Source organism: Saccopteryx bilineata, chromosome 4, assembly GCF_036850765.1.
Source record: "Saccopteryx bilineata isolate mSacBil1 chromosome 4, mSacBil1_pri_phased_curated, whole genome shotgun sequence".
NCBI classification, from domain to species: Eukaryota; Metazoa; Chordata; class Mammalia; order Chiroptera; family Emballonuridae; genus Saccopteryx; species Saccopteryx bilineata.
In genome coordinates, this window is record NC_089493.1 from 127,486,013 (window position 1) to 127,513,157 (window position 27,145).

Below are 27,145 nucleotides of genomic sequence, written 5' to 3' on the forward strand. Positions count from 1 at the left end.
GGGAATAGACAGTCAGACAGACTCCCACATGCGCCCAACCGGGATCCACCCGGCACGCCCACCAGGGGGTGACGCTCTGCCCACCAGGGGGCGATGCTCTGCCCCTCCGGGGCGTAGCTCTGTCATGACCAGAGCCACTCTAGCGCCTGGGGCAGAGGCCAAGGAGCCATCCCCAGCGCCCGGGCCATCTTTGCTCCAATGGAGCCTTGCTGCGGGAGGGGAAGAGAGAGACAGAGAGGAAGGAGAGGGGGACGGGTGGAGAAGCAGATGGGCGCCTCTCCTGTGTGCCCTGGCCGGGAATCGAACCCAGGACCCCTGCACGCCAGGCCGACGCTCTACCGCTGAGCCAACTGGCCAGGGCTAAACCCACCCTTTTTTTTTTTTAAATCATCACTGGTGATGAAAAATGGGTCATTTGCCTGGCCAGGCGGTGGCGCAGTGGATGGAGCGTAGGACTGGAATGCGGAAGGACCCAGGTTCGAGACCCCGGGGTCACCAGCTTGAGCGCAGGCTCATCTGGCTTGAGCAAAAAGCTCACCAGGCCTGACCTGTGGTGCCGCAGTGGATAAAGCGTCAACCTGGAACCCTGAGGTTGCCAGTTTGAAACCCTGAGCTTGCCTGGTCAAAGCACATATGGGAGTTGATGCTTTCTGCTCTTCTCCTGCCCTTCTCTCTCTCTTTCTCTCTCTCCCCCCCATAAATGAATAAATAAAATCTTTAAAAAAAAAAAACTCACCAGCTTGAACCCAGGGTCACTGGCTCAAGCATGGGTTTACTTGGTCTGCTGAAGGCCCACAGTCAAGGCACATATGAGAGAGCAATCAATGAACAGCTAAGGTATCGCAACAAAAGACTGATGATTGATGCTTCTCATCTCTCTCTGTTCCTATCTGTCTGTCCCTATCTATCCCTCTCTCTATAAATAAAAAAATTAACTAATTTTTTAAAATTAAAGAAAAATGGGTCATTTACAGTAGTAACATCATTTGAAAACAATCATGGTGCAAGCGTAATGAACCCCCACAAACCACATCTAAAGCTGAATTGCATCAAAAAAAAAGGTCATGCTGTCAATTTGGTGGGACTATAAAGGTGTTGTGTATTTTGAGCTGCTTCCAAGAAATCAGATGATCAATTCAGATGTTTATTGTCAACAACTAATGAAACTGGAATTGTGTTACACCATGATAATGCAAAGCCTCATACATCTTTGGTAACTTGTGGGAAATTACTGGAGCTTGGTTGGAAAGTGATGTCGCATCCTCCATACAGCCCTGACCTGGCACCATCTAATTACCATTTATTTGAAGTTTGCAAAACTCTTTGAATGGTAAAACTTTCACAAATAATGATGACCTTAAATCGCTCTTGGTTCAGTTTTTTGCTGATGAGGACCAAAGTTTCTATGACGTGGAATCATGAAGCTGCAAGAAAGATAGCAAAAGGTCATTGAACAAAATAGAAAACATATAATTGACTAGTTTATTCTTTGTATAAAAAAAAGTTTTATTTCACACTACAAAAACCGAAATTACTGCCCTGGCCGATTGGCTCAGTGGTAGAGCGTCGGCCTGGCATGCAGGGGTCCCGGGTTCGATTCCCAGCCAGGGCACACAGGAGAAGCGCCCATCTGCTTCTCCACCCCTCCCCCTCTCCTTCCTCTCTGTCTCTCTCTTCCCCTCCCACAGCGAGGCTCCATTGGAGCAAAGATGGCCAGGGCACTGGGGATGGCTCCTTGGCCTCTGCCCCAGGCGCTAGAGTGGCTCTGGTCGCAACAGAAGTGACGCCCCGGAGGGGCAGAGCATCACCCCCTGGTGGGCAGAGCGTCGCCCCCTGGTGGGCGTGCCGGGTGGATCCCAGTCGGGCGCATGCAGGAGTCTGACTGTCTCTCCCCGTTTCCGGCTTCAGAGAAATTAAAAAAAAAAAACCCGAAATTACTTTCTTACCAACCCAACTATGTGCCATGACCAGGGAACAAACCCACAACTTGTATGTGTCAGAATGACACTAACCAATTTCGCTATTTGACCAGGGCCCGCATGGATGATCTTTTGGCCTCCAGCCTTAGCTGGCTTTACCAGAGGTCCCAGCCCTCCTGTCTGTCTGTACAAGGGAGGTCTTAGTACCTTTGTTGCCTTGCGTGGAAAAACTTGTCCTATAACTATGATCTTTGAGTAGTTGGGCTAGTAACCTGTTACCCTTTCATATTCCCAGCAACCTGTTTCTTTTTTTTTTTTTTTTTTTTTGCATTTTTCTGAAGCTGGAAACAGGAAGAGACAGACAGACTCCCGCATGCGCCCGACCGGGATCCACCCGGCACGCCCACTATGGGATGATGCTCTGCCCACCAGGGGGCGATGCTCTGCCCATCCTGGGCGTCGCTGTGTTGCGACCAGAGCCACTCTAGCGCCTGGGGCAGAGGCCAAGGAGCCATCCCCAGCGCCCGGGCCATCTTTGCTCCAATGGAGCCTTGGCTGCGGGAAGGGATGAGAGGGACAGAGAGGAAAGCGCGGCGGAGGGGTGGAGAAGCAAATGGGCGCTTCTCCTATGTGCCCTGGCCGGGAATCGAACCCGGGTCCTCCGCACGCTAGGCCGACGCTCTACCGCTGAGCCAACCGGCCAGGGCCAGCAGCCTGTTTCTTCAAGAGACCTAGTAGGGTTAGGGTAGCTTTCCCTAGGAGGAAAGGGCGAGTTTCTGTTAAGCCATTCCTGAGAATCCTATGGAAAAGATGTTTTAAAAGACAGGGGAGCCGGACCAGGCGGGGTGGCGCAATAGATAGAGCATCCGACTGGGATGCACAGGTCCCAGGTTCGAGACCCCAAGGTCGCCAGCTTGAGCGCGGGCTCATCTGGTTTGAGCAAAAGCCCACCAGCTTGAACCCAAGGTCGCTGGCTCCAGCAAGGGGTTACTCGATCTGCTGTAGCCCCATGGTCAAGGCACATATGAGAAAGCAATCAATGAACAACTAAGGTGTCACAACGAAAAACTGATAATTGATGCTTCTCATCTCTCTCTGTTCCTGTCTGTCTGTCCTTGTCTATCCCTCTCTCTGACTTACTCTCTGTATCTGTAATAAATAAATAAATAAAATTTAAAAGACAGGGGACCCAGGATGGATCAGAGAAGATCCTTGGTGACCTGCATATACAGTATTAGCTACACAAGACAGACAGGGACAGTACCCCAGGCCCTGGGTGCAAATTCTAACAGCCTTCTCTAGGAAGGTCATAAATTGCTGGGTATGAGAAGGCACAGAAGTTGTAGCATAGATTAACATTCAGTCAAGATTAGTTTCCTCTTCTGGAGGTTCATTTAAAATCATTATCTTCTTGCCTGACCAGGTGCTGACACAGTGGATAGAGCGTTGGACTGGAATGCGGAGGACCCAGGTTCAAGACCCCGAGGTCACCAGCTTGAGCCCAAGGTCGCTGGCTTGAGCAAGGGGTTACTTAGTCTGCTGAAAACCCCTGGTTAAGGCACATATGAGAAAGCAATTAATGAACAACTAAGGTGTCGCAATGAAGAGTTGATGCTACTCATGTTTGTCCTATCTATCCCTCTCTCTGACTCTCTGTCTCTGTTAAAAAAAAAAATTATCTTCCACTTGATTTAATACAATCCTTTCCATTTCTGTGAGTACTTGCAAGTACTATAAAGGCTTTCTACTTGCAGCCTTGGAGGCAGGATATCCCATGCATACTGCACAGTTAGGAGAACTCGGCACCCTACACTTCTTTGCCTCCTGGGGCACAGACAAGCAGCTGTGGTTGCAGCAGGAGCCAGGAACATGCCAGCAGGCCATGGGCCCGACATGGGCATTCTGCCAGCAGTGGCCCTCATCTCACTGGGCCCCAGACTGCAGCTTCCTATTGAATCAGGCTTAATGTCCAGTTCAGCTCCTGATTCCATTTTCTACCTTTATTAATAACTAGCTAGCTACCTACACTGAAAAAGTAGGGGGAAGCATGACTTGTTGAGGAAAGAACGCTGATGCAGCTGAAGCTTACTGGGCAAAGGGGAGATGAGGTTGGAGAGGAAGCTGAGGCCATGTGATCATGGAAGGTTTTGTAAGCTAGAGAATTTGCTTTCCCTAGTATGATAGTGTGCTACTAGAGGGTGTTAAACAAGACAGGCATGATCTGCCTCTAGTTTTAACAATTACTCTGACAAGTGTGTGGAAAATTTACCAGAAATGTCAATAGTAGGACAGCTGTTAGGCTAGGTGAAGCAAGAAATGATAGATTTTCGCCTGACCAGTGGTAGCACAGTGGATGAAGTATCAACCTGGTTCACTGAGGTCATGTGTTTGAAACCCCAAGGTCACTGGCTTGAGCCCAAAGATTGCTGGCTTGAAGCCTAAGGTTGCCAGCTTGAATAAGGGGTCACTAGCTTAGCTTGAGCCACCTGGTCAAGACTCATATGAGAAGCAATCAGTGAACAACTGAAGTGATGCAATTACAAGTTGATACTTCTCATCTCTCCCCCCCCCCCCCCCCCCCCGCTCTAAAAAAGAGATGGAATTGAAAGATTATAGTAGTGGAGATGGAAAGCAATGGACAGATTCAGAATATTTTGGCTGTAGCATCAACAGGACTTACTATCGATTGGGTGTGAGATGTAAAGAAAATAAAAAACTCTGGGTTGCTATCTATATTTCATTATAAAGTACTAGGTTCAGTCTTTGGTCTAATTATTACAAGAAAAATTGACACACAGAAAACACCAATAAATATATTTTGGCCAAATAAATTACTGCTATATACATTTAAGCTTGTAAAGCATAAGCTTGTTCTCATATCTGTATTAGTTATTAGGAAATCTGCTTTCTAAGAAACAGGGGCTTAAGTTACAAGCATATCAGCTATGGACAGTAATTAGACTTTTCCACTGAAGTGTCCCAGCCAGCAGGGCAGAGTGAACGACGCAGAGCCAGCTGCCTTCCACTGGTGCAGAAGTTCTCCGAGAGTCTCTTATTTTTATAAAATCAATGCTGGCTTGCATTTTAGGCTACAATATGCCCATGTTTGTCAATAATTAGGATATTATCAATTAGGGCCCTGGCTGGTTGACTCAGTGGTAAAATGTCAACCGGGCATGTGGAAGTTCCAGGTTTGATTCCCAGTCAGGACACAGGAGAAGCAACCATCAGCTTCTATACCCCTTCTCTCGTTCTCTCTCCCCCTCTCCTGCAGCCATGGCTCAATTGATTCAAGCATTGGCCCCGGTACTGAGGATGCACTCAGGCACTAAAAAATAGCTTGGTTGCAAGAATCAGCCCTAGATAGTGTCTCCAGGTGGATCTGGGTCTGGGTGTATGTGGGAGTCTCCTCTCTCTACCTCCCCTCCTCTAACCTAAAAAAATAAAAATAAAAAAGATATTACTAATTAAAAAATAAATGTTCATATTAAAATGTTGATAGAAAAAGTAGGGGAAAAAAGGTGTTATCAATTTTAAAAAAATTTTTTTTGTGAGAGAGGGACAGATAGGGACAGACAGACGGGAAGGGAGAAAGATGAGAAACATGAATTCTTTGTTGTGGCACCTTAGTTGTTCATTGACTGCTTTCTCATATGTGCCTTGACTGGGGGAGGGGGGAAGCAGACTGCAACAGACGAGTAACTCCTTGCTCAAACCAGCAACCTCGGGCTCAAGCTGGTGAGCCTTGCTCAAACCAGATAAGCCCACACTCAGGCCAACGACCTTCGGGTTTTAAACCTGGGTTCTCCGCGTCGCAGTCCAACGCTCTATCCACTGCACCACTGCCTAATCAGGCACCAATTAAAATATTTTAAGCCAATAGTTAAATTTCTTAGTTCTTTTCCCCAAAAGCTAGTGAAAGTGAAGCTCTAGGAAGATGCACTGTGATTAGCCTGTTTATTTGTTGATGTATTTGTTTATTGATACCTACTAGCACCTAGCCATGCATCCTCAGAGAAGCCCAGACCACATCAGTGAGCATTTGCAGTGTGATACAGTTTGAAACAAAATCAAGGGAGTAAGGAGGGGAACTACACTTAGAAACTACTGACTTTTATAACCTTCACTTAAAATGAGTAGAAAAACTGCACTTGGCATTTTGTAATGTTTTTAAAAACTTAAGAAAATGAAGCCGGTTTTGTTTTTTGTTTTTGTTTTTGTTTTGTTTATGGAACCCTTACTGAATAATTAGAGGGGAAAATGAGTAAAAGTCACAATTCTAAGATAGTTTGTTTTCCTATTGGGCTCTAAGGTCAAACTTATCTGGTCTACTTCATTCATCAGCCATAGGCATATTTTCCCAGAAGCTATGAAAATTGCTGCATACCTTGTGAGCGATAAAAGAGCCACATACTAATCCAGACAAGCCCAGCGGAAGCCTGTATAGAGGGCCTCACAAACCCAGAGACAGAAAGTAACTACATAGGATGGTCTGAAATTAAAACTAAAAGCAAGTCCTGGCAAATAGTTATGTCCTAAGCCAATATTTTCCCTGACAAAGGTCTTTGTCTTTTTGCATCGACAATAACATACCTTTGAAATGTCAGGGCAATTTCCTTTTTCCAGACCCCTGAGGACAAAATCACTATTCCAGAGCATAGACCACAAAACCCTTTATTGTATTTGTTATCCTGTTAACTGTTGTGTTTTTTTTTTTAAGATTTTATTTATTGATTTTACAGAGAGAAGAGGGGGAGTGAGAAGTATCACTCATAGTTGCTCCACTTTAGTTGTTCTTTGATTGCTTGTTGTATGTGCCTTCACCGGGCAAGCCCAGGGTTTCAAACCTGTGACCTTAGCGTTCCAGGTTAACACTTTAGCCTCTGCGCCACCACAGGCCAGGCAGTTGACTGTTAATGATCCTATACCACCTATGTAAAAGAAGTATGTGTCTATCCATTTTACTTTTTATCCAATCCCAGAGATTTCCCTGCTTTGCTTTCTCCCACCTCCCTAATCTATCACCAATGGATTTCATGCAACCCCTTTATATCTTCTTTGATTCTGATGTATAAAATAAGCTGCAAAAGCTGCCATTCTCTGGGACATTTTCTTAATCCCTTGAGCTTTTGCTTCCTGGCAGTTGTCATCAGTTTGGTTCAAATAAACTCGTAAAAATTTTCTGTAGGTTTGGACATGTCTCATGCTGACACCTTATGAATTGTTTGTTAATTAAGATCTTCATGTATATTTTTGATCTTATAAAATAAATATTAAGTTATGCATCTATAAATTAGACAATTCTTATTTATAGTCACTGTAATTAGAATTTTTAAAACATGTCCTCATCAAAAATCCAGATTGAAATGAAAACACTAAAAGAACAAAGAAATCCAGATTGAAACAGCCCACAGTAATACCACAAGTTTAAGATTAGTTATTCTACCTGGAAAATGCCTTTAAGATATTTTAATAATAACCCCAATGCTTTATTAGACCTTTGAAAGATTATTAATTCAACCTACATATTTATAGTAGATTACATATGTAGTGCCAGTAGCCACGGACACCATCACAGCCACTTGGCCCATGCAGGTTCTCGTTTGATTTGGACAGATGGTGATAAAACAGAGCCAAGAACTGGTGGGCCATTAGCTTTAATCCTAGCTTGCACCTGGCGGGCAAGAAATACACACAGTGGGAAAACACTTCCCTTTCCATTCAGGGCTCCCAAAGCCACTGACTCATCTGAGTTTCCTAGAATCCAAGTTTTGTAGCTCACCAGCCTTATTCACCTCTGTTCCCCATCTCCTTTTCTCTGCACAAACTGGCTTCTCCTTCAGCACTTCGCCATCTTGGCTGCTTCTCCTCTCCTCCACGTGGCCTTTCTCTGCTCTCCTCCAGCATGGGCTCCTCTGCCCCCATTTTATAGTGTAGAAATCAAAACCTTTAATCCAATATACAAACAAAGAAGTCTCTGATACAGAGTCATTTATCTGAGGCATAAATGGGATTCCTCATGAGAGTGCACCACCCCACATCATGCAACATTCAATGGTCTGGGGAAAGTTTAGTTTTGAAAAGATCTTAGTATTAAACGGGTGCATCTATAAAAGGCTAAAATGACCCTGCCTGCTTACAGCCTGTCTCCCACATCCAATGTAAACTATAAGCGAGCAAACCTATATATCATATTTACTAACTTATTTGACCAATGACGTAAGAGTGATCTATAACACGGATTGGTGTAATATTCTAAGAGACCAAACAAATATTTTAGATGTTGCAGGATACAAAGTTCTTATAGCTCCAAAACAGCCATAGACAGTATGTAAACAGATAAATATGGCTGTATTATGTAAACTTCATTTACAAAACAGGCAGTAGGCCAAATTTAGTCTGCGGTCTGTAGTTTCTTGACCTTTGGACTAGAAAACTCGAAACTTTTTTGGATTTTTAAAAGAGGATGACAAATTCTAAAATTGGCAAATATGAGGGCTTAGACTTAGAATTGTAGAAATCATAGAATCACTTGGAAACATCTTAAAAATATAGGTGCTCTGACCCTATTCCTAGAAATCCTTAAAGTTCCCATGGAAGAATGTGATACCCCCAACTAGAACTGCTATTTATCTGGTCCAAACACCTGTATATGGGTGATGAAGCTGAGACCCAGAAGTTTAAGGACTTCTCTGGAGTAAAACGACTTGTTAATTGAAGATTTGAGCCAAATTCCAAGTCTTCTGATTTCCAGCTCACGTGTTTTCTACTGAACCAGCCTCCTCTTCCCTTATATCAGCAGGAAATCATAACAGCTCTTATCGAATTATACTTTTTTTCTTTAATTTAGGTTTTATTACTTTTTATTAAACTCTTTGAGTAGTACAAACATTCATGTACGTTCTCGTGTCTCCTGACCATCCAGAGTATGATCATACAAAAATGTTTATTTAAAAAATGTGCAAGGCAACATTAAAAAAAGGCAAATAGCCTGACCAGGCGGTGGTGCAGTGGGTAGAGCGTCAGACTGTGATGCCAAGGACCCAGGTTTGAGACCCCGAGGTCGCCAGCTTGAGCGTGGGCTCATCTGGTGTGAGCAAAAAGCTCACCAGCTTGGACCCAAGGTCACTGGCTTGAGCAAGGGGTAACTCAGTCTGCTGAAGGCACGCGGTCATGGCACATATGAGAAAGCAATCAATGAACAACTAAGGTGTCACAATGAAAAACTGATGATTGATGCTTCTCATCTTTCTCCGTTCCTGTCTGTCCCTGTCTATCCCTCTCTCTGACTCTCTGTCTCTGAAAAAAAATAAAAAGAATTCAGTTCATTCTCCACAATCCCCACTGAGAATTAAAAAAATAACTTTAAAAAAAAAGAAAAACCTCACTACTCAAAGGCTTAATTATCCCGTTTTTATAACAGAAAAATATTTAAGTAGTGTGCATTTTAAGGATTTTAAGATTGATAGGAAAACAATAGTCCCTTTTGTCAAAAGTGAAATTTTATTTAGGAAGTGTTCTAGACTATGAATTCAATTTTAGTTTCATTTCACTACAGAAGTGGGAAGGTATAAACCAAACCCTGTGATCGCAGGGCTCATGTACACTGACAGCGCGTCCCCATCATTGCTTCACTTTGAGGTATAGAGAACCAGTCTCTCTTGAGTTGAGCATTCCTTCCTCTCATGTCAGAGACCAAGCACAAAAGCATCAATTCTTCATTGCGGCTCCTTAGTTGTTCATTGATTGCTTTCTCATATGTGCCTTGACTGGAGGGGCTACAGCAGACCCAGCTACCTTGGGCTCAAGCTGGCGATCTCAGGGTCTTGAACCTGGGTCCTCCGCTCCCCAGTCCGACATTCTGTTCACTGCACCACCACCTGGTCAGGCCAAATGCCGTATTTTCAAGAAATCCTTACTTTGGACGATGGGTATACAAATAATCAACAGTTCAAATGCTATATAAATGTTCAGCTGAAACCTGTGTACTCTTTTTTTTTTTTTCTTTACAGGGACAGAGAGAGGGATAGATAGGGACAGACAGACAGGAACGGAGAGAGATGAGAAGCATCAATCATCAGATTTTCGTTGCAACACCTTAGTTCATTGATTGCTCTCCCATATGTGCCCTGACTGCGGGCCTTCAGCAGACTGAGTAACCCCTTGCTTGAGCCAGCGACCTTGGGTCTAAGCTGGTGAGCATTTTTAATTTTGCTCAAGCCAGATGAGCCCGCGCTCAAGCTGGTGACCTCAGGGTCCCGAACCTGGGTCCTCGGCATCCCAGTCCGACTCTCTATCCACTGTGCCACTGCCTGGTCAGGCAACCTGTGTACTCTTATTGATCAATGTCACCCTGTGAAATTTAATATTCTAAATAATTTTTTAAAAAATAAGTAAAAAAGGGCCTGACCAGGCGGTGGCGCAGTGGATAGAGTGTTGGACTGGGATGCAGAGGACCCAGGTTCGAGACCCCAAGGTCGCCAGCTTGAGCGCGGGCTCACCTGGTTTGAGCAAAGCTCACCAGCTTGGACCCAAGGTCGCTGGCTCGAGCAAGGGGTTACTCGGTCTGCTGAAGGCCCACGGTCAAGGCACATATGAGAAAGCAATCAATGAACAACTAAGGTGTCGCAACGAAAAACTGATGATTGATGCTTCTCATCTCTCTCCATTCCTGTCTGTCTGTCCCTATCTGTCCCTCTCTCTGACTCTCTGTTCCTGTAAATAAATAAATTTAATTTAATTTAAAAAAAAATAAGTAAAAAGGGAAAGAAATCCTTAAGATATATTATTACCACCCCAAATACAGGGAACGGGGAAGGAAACGAACCTCTTCTGAGAGCCTGCTATATACCAGACACTGTGCAGAGTGTTTTTACTCTTTTAACTCGCATAACAACACTGCAAGACAGGTTTCATTAATATCTCATTCATCAGATGAGGAGAATGACACCCAGAAAGAGAAGGATGAGTGGCTTGCCCAGGGTCACATAGATAGAGCAGGTGGCCAAATCAGAGCCTGGACCCAAAGCCTGCCTGCCCCAAAACATAGAGTCTTTTCATTCTTAAGGAGTTCACTATTAATCAACAGAAGGAAATGGACAAAATACAAAAACAAAACAAAAAATGGGTGTTACAGACAGTACAAAAATCTTAAGAGGCCTTATTTCTCTTTTTTCCCCTACTCTGTATTTTCTGACTCCCTTTTTAGAACCCTGCATTCCTCTGGCAAACTTTTATTGTATCTCAGACATGCCAACCACAGAGCTCACTTTATAGAAAGGAAATATCCCCAGGATGTTCTATATGGTTCTTGGTTCTTTTGCTAGGTCCCCGTCCATCTTCTCCCTACTGCATTATAATAATGAGTTGTCATCCTTCCAGTCACTCCAACTAAAACCCCTCAGATCATTGCTAATTCTTTTTTGTTTTTGTTTTTTGTACCGAGACAGAGAGAGAGTCAGAGTGAGGGATAGACAGGGACAGACAGACAGGAACGGAGAAATGAGAAGCATCAATCATTAGTTTTTCGTTGCACACTGCAGCACCTTAGTTGTTCATTGATTGCTTTCTCATATGTGCCTTGACCATGGGCCTTCAGCAGACCGAGTAACCCCTTACTTGAGCCAGCAACCTTGGGTCCAAGCTGGTGAATTGTTTTTTGCTCAAACCAGATGAGCCCATGCTCAAGCTGGCGACTCGGGGCCTCAAACCTAGGCCTTCCGCATCCCAGTCCGACACTCTATCCACTGTGCCACCGCCTGGTCAGGCCATTGCTAATTCTTTCCTATCCGATCCACCCTACTTTGCTCACTTATAGGTTCTGTCTATATCTTTTCTTCTGACTTCTTCACTCTCACTACCATTTCCCTTGTTTTAGGTCATGTCCTCCTATCTTTACTTTTAATAAAAATCTATTGATCTCTACCTCCAGTTTCTTTCCTGAACAATTAATCCTACATGGTATTAGAATTGTTCATCTTCCTAAAGCATTGACCTAGTCATTAGTGGCTCACCTTTTCCTCCAGTACAAATCTCAAACTCTGTCACCTGGAATTCATCCTGTCACCAATTAGCTCCTAGTAATCGTCCTTTCATCCTTGCCTTCACTCCTGCTCACACCCCGTCCCAGCATGGCAGGACCACACAGTAAGCTCAGTATAGGTAGAAACTATGACTATTTCTTTCTCATTCTGATTTCCAGCTGCTAGCACATAGGAAACACTCAATAAACCTGTATTAAATACATTACAGTTATCAGTTATTAGGATATAAATTTCCTGATGACACAATAGATATCTGGAAATACTATACTGTATATTTTTTTAAATTTTAGTTACCTGTGTTTCTTCATTTTACATTGACAGATAACTTGTATATTTGTATTAATAGTCTCACTTTTCAGAAGAAACTGAGGTTTAAAGAAATTAAGTAGTTCATGATAACAGCGAATTGTATGAGTAACAGAACTGAATCTAAAATGCAAATCTTCACATGTGAAGAGTTCTTTTTCTAGGCCAAGGATAGTTTTCCATAGGCTAGTTTGGTTCCATTTGCTTTAGAATTACTGGGGTTAAATTATTGCAATCATGCAGTGTAGAATAGAATTAGGTCCTTGATGGTCTCTGTGTTGGATGTTTTCAAAATCAAACAGACAAACCACAAAACTTTTATGCCTGTAGATACTCCCACCAGTGTGAGATGCCTATCTATTCCGGCACTGTTCTCCTTGTAGGCTCCTATCCCGAGTTGGGTTGGCTGTTAAGATGTGGGTCTGATTTCAGCTGGCAGCATAGGAAGCAGGTCTCCAGGTGTTTGCTAGGCAGTACAGTCTGTCACTTACTACCACGTAGTGTTCACTAGCATCACAGGGGAGTGATTGAAGGAGCCTTGTTTGAGGCACCTGCAGTCATTCCTTTTTCCTGTTCAGGTCCTCGGAAATCGAGATTGAGCACCTAGTGTTCATGCAGATGCTGTTTGCTCGCCATCAGAGTGGAGATTGAGGGTTATTAGAAGAAACAATCCTCTGAAACAGTTTTATCTATTATAAGGGTATTGGGGGACATTGTCCATTATGATACACCATGTATTTCATGAAAATTTCTTGCAAGAACACTGTCTGACCTTACTACAAAGAAAGCTTTTACCTCCCCTGGGCAATAGCTTTTTGTCTACCTTATGGACATTGTGAATATTTAACTTAACACTCTCTGGTTAGCCGCCAAACAGCTTAGAACCAGGTCTGTGGCCCACCCATAACAAATGGGCTATGCCTCATTAACTTTGTTCCTGGTTCTATTTTATGTCTCTACTCATCTTATTCTTTCTTCTTAAGAAAATCTTAGGCCTGACCAGGCGGTTGCGCAGTGGATAGAGCGTTGGACTGGGATGCCGAATACCCAGGTTCAAGACCTCAAGGTCGCCAGCTTGAGCGCAGGGCTCATCTGGTTTGAGCAAAGCCCACCAGCTCAGACCCAAGGTCGCTGGCTCGAGCAAGGGGTTACTTGGTCTGCTGTAGCCCCACAGTCAAGGCACATATGAAAAAGCAATCAATGAACAACTAAGGTGTCGCAGTGAAAAACTAATGATTGATGCCTCTCATCTCTTTCTGTTCCTGTCTGTCTGTCCCTAACTATCCCTTTCTCTGTCTCTAAAAAAAAAAGAAGAAAAAAAAATCTTAGTTCATGCCATCTTATTTTATAGACAGACACACACGCATGCATACACAAACAGCTTTGAATTGTTTCTGAAATTCATATTATGACATAACTATGCACATAAGACCCTGTTTGGTCCTTCTTAGTTACCTCATTTACTTTATCTACTATATTTTTATTTTTCATATAGGTTTTTGCATGTTTTTTTTTTTTTATTTTTATTTTTTACAGAGACAGAGAGTGAGTCAGAGAGAGGGATAGACAGGGACAGACAGACAGGAACGGAGAGAGATGAGAAGCATCAATCATTAGTTTTTCATTGTGCGTTGCAACACCTTAGTTGTTCATTGATTGCTTTCTCACATGTGCCTTGACCGCGGACCTTCAGCAGACCGAGTAACCCCTTGCTGGAGCCAGCGACCACTGGTGAGCCTCGCTCAAACCAGATGAGCCCGCACTCAAGCTGGCGACCTCGGGGTCTCGAACCTGGGTCCTTCCGCATCCCAGTCCGACGCTCTATCCACTGCGCCACCACCAGGTCAGGCGGTTTTTGCATGGTTTTGATTACATGAAAATGGTTGTACCACAAAATTTTATTGTTTTAATAGTAGAAGTAACCAAGGGGTAAAATAACTGCCATAATGGCCAGAATTGATTAACTTGATGTCATAATTCTAGCCCAGTCTTTTGCAGCAGTATTTTCTTTTTCTCTAAATCTTTTTTTTCAAGATTTTATTTACTGATTTTTACGGAGAGGGAGAGGAGAGTGGAGCGAGCAGTATCAACTCATAGCTGCTTCACTTTAGTTATTCATTGATTGCTTTTCATATATGCTTTGACCAGGCAAGTCCAGGGATTCGAACCAGCAACCTCAGCATTCCAGGTCTATACTTTATCCATTACGCCACCACAGGTCAGGCCCTTTTTTTAAAATTTATTTATTGATTTTAGAGAGGGAGGAAAGGATATTTTTTCCTAAACTTTACTTGCTTTCATTGATTTGGAGCTCTGTTTGGATTGTCTGATCATCTTACCAATAATTGCCTATTAATGATATAAATATTATTTGTACATTTTAGGCTCTTTTAATATATTTAAGTAAAATTTTTTTTTGCCTCTTCTACAAACTCTGAAGTACTTAAAGCAGATACATGCCCTTTTTACAGATAACAAAAACAAAGACAGATCTATTCAATAACTTACTCAGGATGACCCCAGCAAATCAGTGGTAAAGCTGGGCTTGACCCAGGCCTCCTGATTCCTGTGCCACACTACCTATCAACACCAGAAACACGATAACATTACACAGTCATTATCTTACCCTTGAGATTAAAGATGGGAAATGGGCAGAGATATGTTAGTTATATCACTCACGCTCTTGGCTGGGCAGAATCAGGAATGAATTTCATCTTTTTTAAGATTTTATATATTAATTTTACAGAGAGAGGAGCAGGGGTAGAAGGGTAGGGAGGGACAAGAAGTAGGTGCTTCACTCTAGCTGTTCATCGGCTACTTGTCATATGTGCCTTGACCTGGCAAGCCCAGGGTTTCGAAATAGCGACCTCAGCATTCCAGTTCGGTGTTCTATTCACTACACCACCATAGGCCAGGTAGTAATGAATTTCATTTCTATTATTCTCATGATTTTCTGTTCTTGAAATTACAGTTTCTTTAAATCTCAACTCTAATCACTGTCCCTTTCCATTATGGAATGAGGAAGCAATATTTTATCTTATCTCTTGAAAATTAATGTTGAAATGGAAACTATTTCCCTTGGTAATTAGTAACTTTTTTTAGACTCTGAAAATTTATATTTAATATAAAAATAATTTGCTGTTTTTATCATGCATAGTCATTAAAGGGCCAAATATACAGTTAATGCCATGGAGTTTGGTAAAACAATTATAATTTTTTTTTAAGAATTTTTTTTTTTTTTTTTTTTACAGAGGCAGAGATAGACAGGGACAGACAGAGATGAGAAGCATCAATCATCAGTTTCACGCTGCGCGTTGCGACTTCTTAGTTGTTCATTGATTGCTTTCTCACATGTGCCTTGACCGTGGGCCTTCAGCAGACCGAGTAACCCCCTGCTGGAGCCAGCGACCTTGGGTCCAAGCTGGTGAGCTCTTCGCTCAAGCCAGATGAGCCCGCGCTCAAGCTGGTGACCTCGGGGTCTCGAACGTGGGTCCTTCCGCATCCCAGTCCAACGCTCTATCCACAGCGCCACCACCTGGTCAGGCAAAAACAATTATAATTTTAACCAGTCTCTACATTTAAAAAGGAAATTAAAAATCCATGTTTACTGTTTCAGCATAGAAAATTCCCAGAGTTTTCATTCTTGCTAATTGTTAACCTAAAACACTTAACCTATTGTTTCCTAAAATGTTTACTTTTAGCCAGGCATTGTTGTTAAACAGTTTACAATTGTATTTATTATTTTGTTGTCTTTGTTTTTTTACAGAGAGAGGGATAGATAGGGACAGACAGATAGGAACGGAGAGAGATGAGAAACATCAATCATCAGTTTTTTGTTGTGACACCTTAGTTGTTCATTGATTGCTTTCTCATATGTACCTTGACCACGGGCCTTCAGCAGACCGAGTAACCCCTTGCTCGAGCCAGCGACCTTGGGTCCAAGCTGGTGAGCTTTTGCTCAAACCAGATGAACCCACGCTCAAGCTGGCAACCTCAGGGTCTCGAACCTGGGTATTCGACATCCCAGTCCAACATTCTATCCACTGCGCCACCAGCTGGTCAGGCTTTACAATTGTATTTAATCTTTACCAAACTCCTGTGAGAGTAGCTATTATTTATGATCCCTAATTGACAGCTAAGTATCATATTCAACAGTAAATATTGTCTTCTGCCTCTCCTTCAGCTTCTGGAATTTCTGAGCTGCCCTGGTCAGTATACGATGGACCCTGTAGTCTTGAGTTACATGGACAGTCTACTGCGACAATCAGACGTCTCCCTACTGGATCCTCCAAGCTGGCTCAATGACCACATTATTGGGTTTGCCTTTGAGTACTTTGCCAACAGCCAGTTTCATGACTGCTCTAACGAAGTCTGCTTCATCAGTCCTGAAGTCACCCAATTCATCAAGTGTACCAGCAACCGGGCAGAGATCGCAATGTTCCTTGAATCCTTGGACCTCCCCCACAAAAGAGTTGTATTTTTAGCCATCAATGATAATTCCAACCAGGCAGCTGGGGGAACCCACTGGAGTTTGCTGGTTTATCTCCAAGATAAAAATAGCTTTTTTCATTATGATTCCCATAGCAGAAGCAACTCAGTCCATGCAAAGCAGGTAGCAGAGAAATTGGAGGCTTTCTTAGGCACAAAAGGAGACAAACTGGCCTTTGTGGAAGAGAAAGCCCCTGCTCAACAAAACAGCTATGACTGTGGGATGTACGTGATATGCAACACTGAGGCCTTGTGTCAGAACCTTTTTAGGCAGCAGCCAGAATCACTATTGCAGCTGCTCACTCCTACATACATCACAAAGAAGAGGGGAGAATGGAAGGATCTCATTGCCAGACTTGCTCAAAATTAGCTATTGTATGTTTGTGACTTTTGAAGTCTCCTTTTTCTGCCTGTCCCCATTGGTTGGATGGCTGCAGTCTCAGTGCCTGAGGGAAGATACTTGGCAGAGGCAAGCTTGGGATTCTTTCTTTTTCCTGAAAGAATGTGGTCATCTGTATCATCCTAATGGAAGTTTCATTTTAACCCTAACTTGAGAGCAGCACTGTGTCCTGTGAAAATGTCTTGAAGTTAGGCACTGAAACCTTAAAAGCAAGCTATTTTCACATTTGTTAATTCCCTTTTGGTTTCCCTAAACCACATTGGCTTATTCCAAAGGAAAGCAGTAGCCTGTTAAATTAAGAATATGTGAAATCTAGAGGAAGGCAAGAACAAAACTAGAAGAACCAAAACCTTACTGTACAGTCCATTGGCTAGAAGCAGATCAAGACCTACCCTAATTCAAGATCTAAATATTATGAAAAGCAGTTATTCATTTATGTGATAGCTCTTCCATTTGCCATGCAAAGCTTTCCTGGCTATCAGCATACCCTTTGCAAGGATTTGATAAAGATAGTGTTACCCATCTTCCCCCACCTGAGTCCTGGATGCTTAAAGAAAGGGAGAATCTTGAGTAACTTCATTAAATTAAATGGCTATGGTAAAACTCTTAGTTTGCACAGTGAGTGGTTGATCTACTACTCTGGATTAATAATAACTTTGCTTAACCATGTCTGTTAGCCATGTACACAGTCCTTCCTTATAGCCAAAATTCTGTGGTCTTAAAACTCATAGCTGATAACTTCCCAAGGTCATCTGTTATTCAGATAAATATTTCTGCTTTATGATAGTCATCATTTTTCTCTCTTCTCTATACTTAATCTGGTAGAATTGTTCTCAGTTGTATCTTGGTGATTTCAGGACTATTCTTGTAGTTGAATTTTAGAAACTAAAAATTGGTTTGTTTCTGAGATACAAAGGAGAAAAAGTGATCTTTCTCAACCTTTTCACTTAATTCAAAACGCATACAATGTAATTTTTAAATTGTGGAACCAGCAGTAAAAAGAAATGCTGTCCCTCCTAAATCACTGATGTGTTTTTTTCAGTTGTTTCAAGTAATTAACAACCAGATGATATGTTGATATGTTGGGTACACACATTAATTCTATTTGCAATGCACTGACACTTGAAAACCAAAGATTAGACATGAAACTGATTTCAGCTACCTCCCCAGCCTAACCCTGCCCTCAGCCTTCATGGCCCAAAATAGCCTCACCACTCTGTGACCACAGAGGCAGTAACTCACTTCCTTTTAATCAAGGAGGGAAAACACAGTATATAAATAAGTACTGGTTACATGGAAGGCCTGAGTGAACACTAGCTGAACTAAAAAAAACAAAAAGAAAGCTACAAAAAGAGTTTCCATCTTGGAAGGCAGGCAGAAAAAAAAAGATTAGGAACTGGCAGTCCGTCATAGAGGTGAAATATAGTAAGTGACATTGATTGTTGAAGCCATGAATGTAGATAAGAGAGTAATTTTTTTTTCTTAAACACTCACAAACATTTATTTCATAATGCATGATTGAGATTCTCTCTCATGTTGGCTTCAACCTTAACAATTCCTAAAAAATAGAATTAAAAACTTACCAATTCTTATTATAGAAGATAGTACATATGTCACAAAGAACTTTAATCAAAACTAGCTATATAAATTGGGTATGTGCAAACATTCACTAATCTGATACAAGAATGGTATGAAATTATTTCTGCATGTATAAAGAAAATTCTCTGAAAACATTACCCTCCTTAAATAAAGATAAAGCTAAAGAAGTAATATAAATAGTATTAATTAAAAATCTTAGTTATAAATGCTTCCAAATTTAAAAGAATAATAAGAGTAATATTTTAATAATTATTGAGTAAAATCCTCTCTGTGAAAGGTTGTCTTTCTGATAATGCAGAGTATGTGTGGACTCTGAGAAAGGAGATACCTATGGTGAAGGGCTCCTGATGGCTTAACTGAGTTCAAATTAAAAAAAACAAAACAAAAAACAGCCTGTCTGGCCTATGGCTGCACAGTGGATAGAACATCGACCTGGAACAGCAAGGTTGCCTGTTTGAAACACTGGGCTTGCCTGGTTAAGGTATGTGCAACAAGCAAGCAGTGAACAACTAAAGTGAAGCAACTAGGAGTTGATACTTCTTGCTCTATTCCCCTCTCCTCTCTTCTCTCTCTGTAACATCAATACATAAAATCTTTAAAAAGATAAAATTTAAAAAAATTAAAAAACAGCCTAGTAGCCATGTCTACACAGGGGCCTCTCATGCAAACTGCACTTCCTAGAGAAGCCTACACTGAACTTCCTGCCTGCGCTTTGTTTTCGCCCTCTGAGCCAGCTCTTATAAAGGAGTTCCTGGAATCCTTTATCAACCAAAAGAACTGAGGCTTTCCCCATTTAATCCAACCTGTGCAGCTATATTCCCACCCCACCCCTGTAGTTTCTTTGGTTGACCAATCAGAGAGGCTCCATTCTGACCAATCAGAATAGTGCCTTTTGGAACAATCAAACTGAAGATTTGGAGTCCTCATTTGCATGAGGATGGACCAATCAGGGACCAGGAACAGGGACTTCTGTCTATATATGCCAGCTCCCCTCATCCTCTTAGGGCATACTTTTCCTTTCTACTGAAGACAGCTTTTTCCTAATGGAGCTAAGACACTGAAGATACCTCACTAGAGCAGACCGGACCAGAGCAGAGCAGCCCAGTGAGGAGCACAGCAGATGTGTCTAGCCCCAGCCTGCCTTACAGCTGTGCTGTTATCACTGCCGTGCTGTGTCACAACTGAGTTGTTTTGTACTAAATAAAAATTTCGTCTTCACTGCCCCAAATTGGGGATTTCAGTTGAGGTTGAGTTGGCACCAGCAACCATAGTTGATATATATCTGTTTAGATGTCAGATTGTCTCTCTCAAGAATTAATACATATCAAAGCAACCTTTCCTAACTTCCTAAAATTTGTCCCAGAAATTATTTTTTGAACTAAACTATAATATTGACGTCTTTTTACAAAAATAAAAAAGATAAATCTAAGTCTGTTTTTCCAAATTCATAACACGATTAGACTGCGCCAGGAGAGTATACTTTTACAAACTTCAAGTATGCCATTTGTGTTAGCATCATAAATGACAGGAGAACTTGAGTATACTTGTAAAATTTCATTAGATATTATAACAGCCTGTAAGTTATAAGTTATGCATGTGCTTAATTGATGTTAGATGGGACAAAAATAGGAAAAAGATTTTTTTTTTTTACAGAGAGAGAGGGATAGAGACAGACAAGAATGGAGAGAGATGAGAAGCATCAATCATTAGTTTTTTGTTGCAATACCTTAATTGTTCATTGATTGCTTTCTCATATGTGCCTTGACCGCAGGCCTTCAGCAGATTGAGTGACCCCTTGCTCAATCCTGAGACCTTGGGTCCAAGCTGGTGAGCTTTGTTCACACTAGATGAGCCCATGCTCAAGCTGGCAACCTCGAGGTCTCGAACCTGGGTCCTCCGCATCCCAGTCCAACGCTCTATCCACTGCGCAACCACCTGATCAGGCGAAAAAGATATTTTGTTAGTATTGTGTTCCCTTTTCTCTTAGAGTCAAAAGGCTCCAGTGTGCAAAATTCAGCTTCAAAAAATGCAAAAGGGAAACAGGTTATTCAAAATTGAATTGATCACTGAACAACCCTGCCATCAAATATCCTGTTGCACAAGGTCCTGGCCAGTTGGCTCAGTGGTAGAGCGTCGGCCTGGCGTGTGGGGGACCCGGGTTTGATTCCCGGCCAGGGCACACAGGAGAAGCACCCATCTGCTTCTCCACCCCTCCCCCTCTCCTTCCTCTCTGTCTCTCTCTTCCCCTCCCGCAGCCGAGGTTCCATTGGAGCAAAGTTTGCCTGGGCGCTGAGGATGGCTCTGTGGCCTCTGCCTCAGGCGCTAGAGTGGCTCTGGTCGCAACAGAGCGATGCCCCAGATGGGCAGAGCATCGCCCTTTTGTGGGCATGCCAGGTAGATCCCGGTCGGGCGCATGCGGGAGTCTGTCTGACTGCCTCCCCGTTTCTGGCTTCGGAAAAATACAAAAAAATATATATATATATCCTGTTGCATTAATCCATAAGTATACTCAAATTTGTCCAACCATGGTCTCATTGAATTCGGGAAGGTTGATATCTATAAACATAGCTGTAGATGGTGGTCAAATGTAAAAATAAGTATCAGTGGCTTTTCTATTTAATCCCTGTACAATTAGAAATGTCCGTACCCTTTGGCTAGAGAGTTATTGAAGTTCCTAGCATTAGTCCTAATTGGATCAAAATGATTAGAGAAATCACAAATAGATTATATTTCTGATATGTACCTTATTATTTTTACTACACTAATTTTTACTATATCCATATTGACCATATATCTTTTTTGGGGGGTTGGGGGGTTGTTTTTTTTATCATGTTTTAATAATAGGTATTTGTAAAGCCAGTAGCCACAGCCACCATCACAGCCACCTGGCCCATGCAGGTTCACATTGGATTCGAACAGTCAGTAAAGAACCAACAGAGCCAAGAACTGGTGGGCCATTAGCTTTAATCCTAGCTTGCACCTGGCGGGAAGTAAAAACACACACTGGGCTCCAAAACCCACTCATTCAGTGCTCACAAAGCTACTGACTTATCTGAGTTCTCCCAGAATCAAAGGTTTCTAGCTCACTAGCCTTATTCATTTCTATTACCCATCTCCTTCTCTCTGCACAAACTGGCTTCTCCTTCAGCATTCTGCCATCTTGACTGCTTCTCCTCTCCTCCATGTGGCCTTTTTCTGCTCTCCTACAGCATGGGCTCCTCCTAGAACGTAATCACTCTTCCCCAGAACAACGTGATCTCTCATTCTTTTTTTTTTTTTTTTTTTTTCTTCTGAAGCTGGAAACGGGGAGAGACAGTCAGACAGACTCCCGCATGCGCCCGACCGGGATCCACCCGGCACACCCACCATGGGGCGACGCTCTGCCCACCAGGGGGCAATGCTCTGCCCCTCCAGGGCGTTGCTCTGTTGCCACCAGAGCCACTCTAGCACCTGGGGCAGAGGCCAAGGAGCCATCCCCAGCGCCTGGGCCATCTTTGCTCCAATGGAGCCTCGCTGCAGAAGGGGAAGAGAGAGACAGAGAGGAAGGAGAGGGGGAGGGGGTGGAGAAGCAGATGGGCGCTTCTCCTGTGTGCCCTGGCCGGGAATCAAACCCGGGACTTCTGCATGCCAGGCTGACGCTCTACCACTGAGCCAACTGGCCAGGCATGATCTCTCATTCTTTTAAAACCTTTTGGCGAGAAAGCCCTCCCCCAACACATATTAACATAATCACACCCATCCCAAGCAAGTAGGGCAATTAATATCACGGGCAATGGGCTTCCACGTGGGCAGTGCCATTTTTAACAAAGTGAGCATAATATATTTTATCTGCCCAACAATATTCCATCAAAATGGCAATGTAGGATTTCTCAGTCACATGATTATTTGCCGATAATAAAAGTTTTTCTTTTATCATTTAAAATAGAAAAGTGGAGAATAGTTACAGAAATGGACATGCTGTAGTGTGGGAAAGAGTGTGACTATTTTCATCAAAGCCCTGTTGGTTATAAACTTACTGCCTCAGGCAAGATGGAAACTCAGTAGCCTTATCTGCAGAGAGAAGATAATCTATTTAAGCAGGTACTATAAAGATTAAATACGTCTGTAAATCATAAAGTAGACACTAAAATACACCTATTCCCTTTTTGTCCTACTACCAGTTCCATTTAAGACTAGCAATAAGGTCCTGGCAGAGTGGCTCAGTGGATAAAGCATCATCCCAGCATGTTGAGGGTGCATGCATGTACGAGAAGCAGCCAATGAGTACACAACTAAAAGGAACAACTAAGTGGAACACCAAGTTAATGCTTCCCTTTTTCTCCCCTTACCCCTCTCTCTCGAATCAATAGAAAAAAAATAAATTTAAAAAAGACTAGCAGAGGTTTGAAAACAGTTTTATATTGAGTTAAAAGCTCTATAAATACAGCCTGATAAATACTGTGTTATGTACAAAAGAGAAAACATTCAAGGAAGGTAGATGAGCTAATCTTTCTATCACTCTGTATGTGTATGATAATTCATATATTTAAGGCCAAGGGCCGCCGCCATCCTGGCAGCCCTCACATGCAGGTTCTCATTGGATTTGGGCAAACGGTAAAGAAACAGCAAAGCCAAAAAATGGTGGGTCATTCCTTGATTCAAGTCTCACACCGTCCCAGCCGATAAGCAAACACACAGGGAAAAAGCACTTCCCTTTCACTCAGAGCTCACAAAGCTACTGACACATTCTCTGGTTCCACAACCAGGATAGAATCAAAGGCCTCACCAATCCCAAAGCCCCTCACCTCTGGTTCCCCATCTGCCAACATGGCCTCTTACTCTGCAAAACTGGCTTCTCTCTCTTTCCCTGCCATCTTGGCTTCTTTCTCCTCATCCTTCCTTTTAAAATTTTTCTGGAGGGAAAAATCTCTCCTCCAGCACACATTAGCATAACAATGGCCCTTCCCAAGCAGAAAGGTAATTAGCAATTTCACAAATCATATATCTGGCTCTGCCCAGCGCCATTTTTGAAACACTAAAAGTGAACAAACTCGCCTGACCTGTGGTGGCGCAGTGGATAAAGTGTCGACCTGGAACGCTGAGGTCGCCGGTTCGAAACCCTGGGCTTGTCCAGTCAAGGCACATATGGGAGTTGATGCTTCCTGCTCCTCCCCCCTCCCCCTTCTCTAAAATGAATAAATAAAACCTTTAAAAAAATAAAAAAATTTAAAAAAATAAAAATAAAAAAAAAGAAGATAACTAAAAGTGAACAAACTCAAAAAATACAAATTTCACAAACTCATTTGCCCAACAATATATAATTATAATATTATATATGCAATTGACCTGTTAACAACACAACATGGATTTGAACTGCACAGGTTCACTTATATGTGGATTTTTAAAAATAAATAAAGTTGGCCTTCCATATCCCTGAGTTTTGCAGCCACAGATTCAACCAACCACTGATCACAAACAGAATTTTCCATCTGCAGATTTGTATCTGCTGGAGTCCTAGAACCAAACCCCTATGGATATGAGGGATGGCAAGAGCCAACATGACTCATACCCAGTCCTGAGGGAGAATGGTGGGCTGTGGGTCCAATAAGTTTGTAAATATGATATATATGTTTGCTCACTTATAGTTTGCATTGGGTGTGGGGGACAGGTTTTAAGCAGGCAGCTTTGTTATAGCCTAAGACTTAGTTTTAAGACTAAGCTTTTCTCACCCTTGACTGATTGCATGATGTGGGTGGTGCACTCTCATAAGAAATCCCGTCATGCCTCAGATAAGTGACTTTGTATGAGGGACTTCCTTGTTTGGATATTGGATTAAGGGTTTTGATTTCTACACTATAAAATGGGGGCAGAGAAGCCTATGCTGGGAGAGAGCAGAGAAAGGTGAGAACAGAGAAAGGCCATGTGGAGGAGAGGAGAAGCAGCCAAGATGGCAGAATGCTGAAGGAGAAGCCAGTTTGTGCAGAGAGAAGGAGATGGGGAACAGAGGTGAATAAGGCTGGTGAGGTAGAAACCTTTGATTCTAGGTAACTCGGATAAGTCAGTGGCTTTGGGAGCCCTAAATGGAAAGGGAAGTGTTTTCCCACTGTGTATATTTCTTGCCCACTGGGTTCAAGCTAGGATTAAAGCTAATGGCCCACCAGTTCTTGGCTTTGTTGTTTCATTACCACCTGTCCAAATCAAATGCAAACCTGCATTGACCAGGCGTCTGTGATGGTGGCTGTAGCTACTGGCTTTACAGTGGGGGATGAAGAAATAAACACTGCGAGACAAAGGATGGGATTGGGAGGTCTTCTACAAGGCTGATGACCTACAAAAGCCCAGACACCCACAAACTATTTTATAATGCAGAGAACAAAGCCATCTGCAGCTTGGTTATTACAGGAATTTTAGCAAGGAAGTCTCTAATACAGAGTCATGCATAACATCTTAACTAGCAGTTCCTCGAACAAAGGATAGGAGGAAGGGAATATAGATTGCCTTGAGCAACTCATTCAAGCAAGGAATGTGAGGAAGGTTTGCAAGGACTTCATCAGTTTACAACCTGTCTCCTACAGAGGGACAACTGTAGTTAAGTTTGAGAAAGGGAGTCAAAAGTTATACCCAGATCTTCAAATGGAGGAGGGAAAGGGGTCAGGACCCCTTGACCAGCCTGTTCAAAGGTCAGCTGTAATCTCATTTAATTGTCATTTATTTCAGATATTCTAATTTTATAGATAGAAACAAACTCAGAGAAGCTGCATCACCTGGTTGAAAGTGACAAGACCAAGGCTCAATGGCAGGGCCTCCATCTCACACTCCTTCCATCTATTCTTTTCTCCCTCTCTGAGAAAAATGCTAGCAGGAGCTCCTGGCTTGAACATTTTAAATGTAATCTTGCCTCACTTTATAAATTTCATAAATTCAACTGATATATTACAGAAACCAATAGTGAAAAATTGTCCTCTTAATTAACTGCAAGGTATCAAAACCTTTATAAAAACTGGCTTTGTTTTCTGTGTTAGGCCATATTCAGATCAACTCCTGACTTGGAGCTACTGACTTGAAGCATTTTAAAAGCCCTGCATTGTGCCTCCTTTCAGATACCCTGTGTAGGAGAGATGAGAAGTAGAACAAGAGCAGCGACCTGGGGAATCTCATGAAAAAGGAGGGTACTTAAAGGGATTGGGTCAAATGAATGGAACTAGGCCAAGATGGAGCATTCTGTGCAAAACTGGAAAGATTAATCACTGAGTCCCAAAATGAAGCAAATGAATTCACCAAGGAAAAGTCAAGTGCCAAATGCATTTATTTATTTGTTTATTTTTTATAGATTTTATTGATTTTAGAAAGAGGAGAGAGAGAAAGGTAGGGAGAGGGAGGAACAGGAAGCACCCACTCAGAGTTGCTTCTTGTATGTGCCCTGACCCGGCAAGCCCGGGGTCATGAACTGGCAACCTCAGCATTCTGCTTTATCCACTGCGTCACCACAGGTCAGGCAGGCAAATGTATCTAATAAATAAAGTTTTATGTGAGGAAAAACTAACATGTCACAGTGTCAAAGGAAGTGATAGCCAACATTAGTAATAGTAATAGGAAAGTTATTATACTCTCTCGCCTGAGTCTCCCACATGATTCATCAGCAACACCTATGTAAACTCTTCCTCAGGGAAATCTTCCCTGATGCCCCACACTACTTTGCTTTCCTTGTTTAAACCATTTCCTGGAATCACGAGTCCTTCCCATGTGCCCAAATCACCTAGAATTCTTGGTGTTGTATCGCTCCACGAAAGGCCTGGAGGCCAGGCACCATGCCTGATTTGCTCACCATTGAATTCCTGCAGCTTCATATAATGCCTGGCACATCGACACTGGTTATCTGTTGAATGAATAAATGTAGAAGCAATGTATAAAAAATATATATATAAATATATGGCCCATCATGCTTCCATGGCCTGACAGCTGGAAGGCCATGCCATCCTTGCAAAAGAGCAAGTGATTATAGGGGGAGGGCTTGATGACCTTAAGCAACCTGACAGAAAACAAGGAACTCAACGTGCAAACCCAGCCCTGGACATCCATCCCTCCAACGTATCTGCTGATTTTTAGAGACATTTTATGTTTGACACAGCTGAAGCCCATGTGTAAGCACTATTTTAATTCTGCTTTTTGTGAATTTCCATACTTCATCATTATCTGCTTGTCATATTTTTTTTTTTTTTTTTTTTGTGTGTGTGTGTGTGGAATAATAAAAGGTTTTATTGAGTACAGAGCGCTTCCCACCTGACGAGGTTCCCTAGCCCCGAGGAAACATGGAGGCCAGGAAAGTCGCCCGCTTGTTATATTTGAAGGTAACATGGAGGGTTACATAAAGTTAATAGATTATTATTTTCTTAGCCATTTTCCAGCTGTTA

At 42.5% G+C, this 27,145-nt stretch overlaps 1 protein-coding gene across 1 annotated transcript in view; it reads left to right on the forward strand.

Annotated features, from left to right (window-relative positions):
- The window catches only part of SENP8 (SUMO peptidase family member, NEDD8 specific), a 35,634-nt gene extending 16,699 nt beyond the window's left edge, over positions 1-18,935 (forward strand). The window contains exon 2 of the mRNA XM_066278017.1: positions 16,452-18,935. Within this exon, the coding sequence (XP_066134114.1) occupies positions 16,488-17,126 (639 nt within the window). The 5' untranslated portion in view covers positions 16,452-16,487 and the 3' untranslated portion in view covers positions 17,127-18,935. The remainder of the gene's footprint in view (positions 1-16,451) is intronic.
- The last annotated feature ends 8,210 nt before the right edge of the window (positions 18,936-27,145 follow it).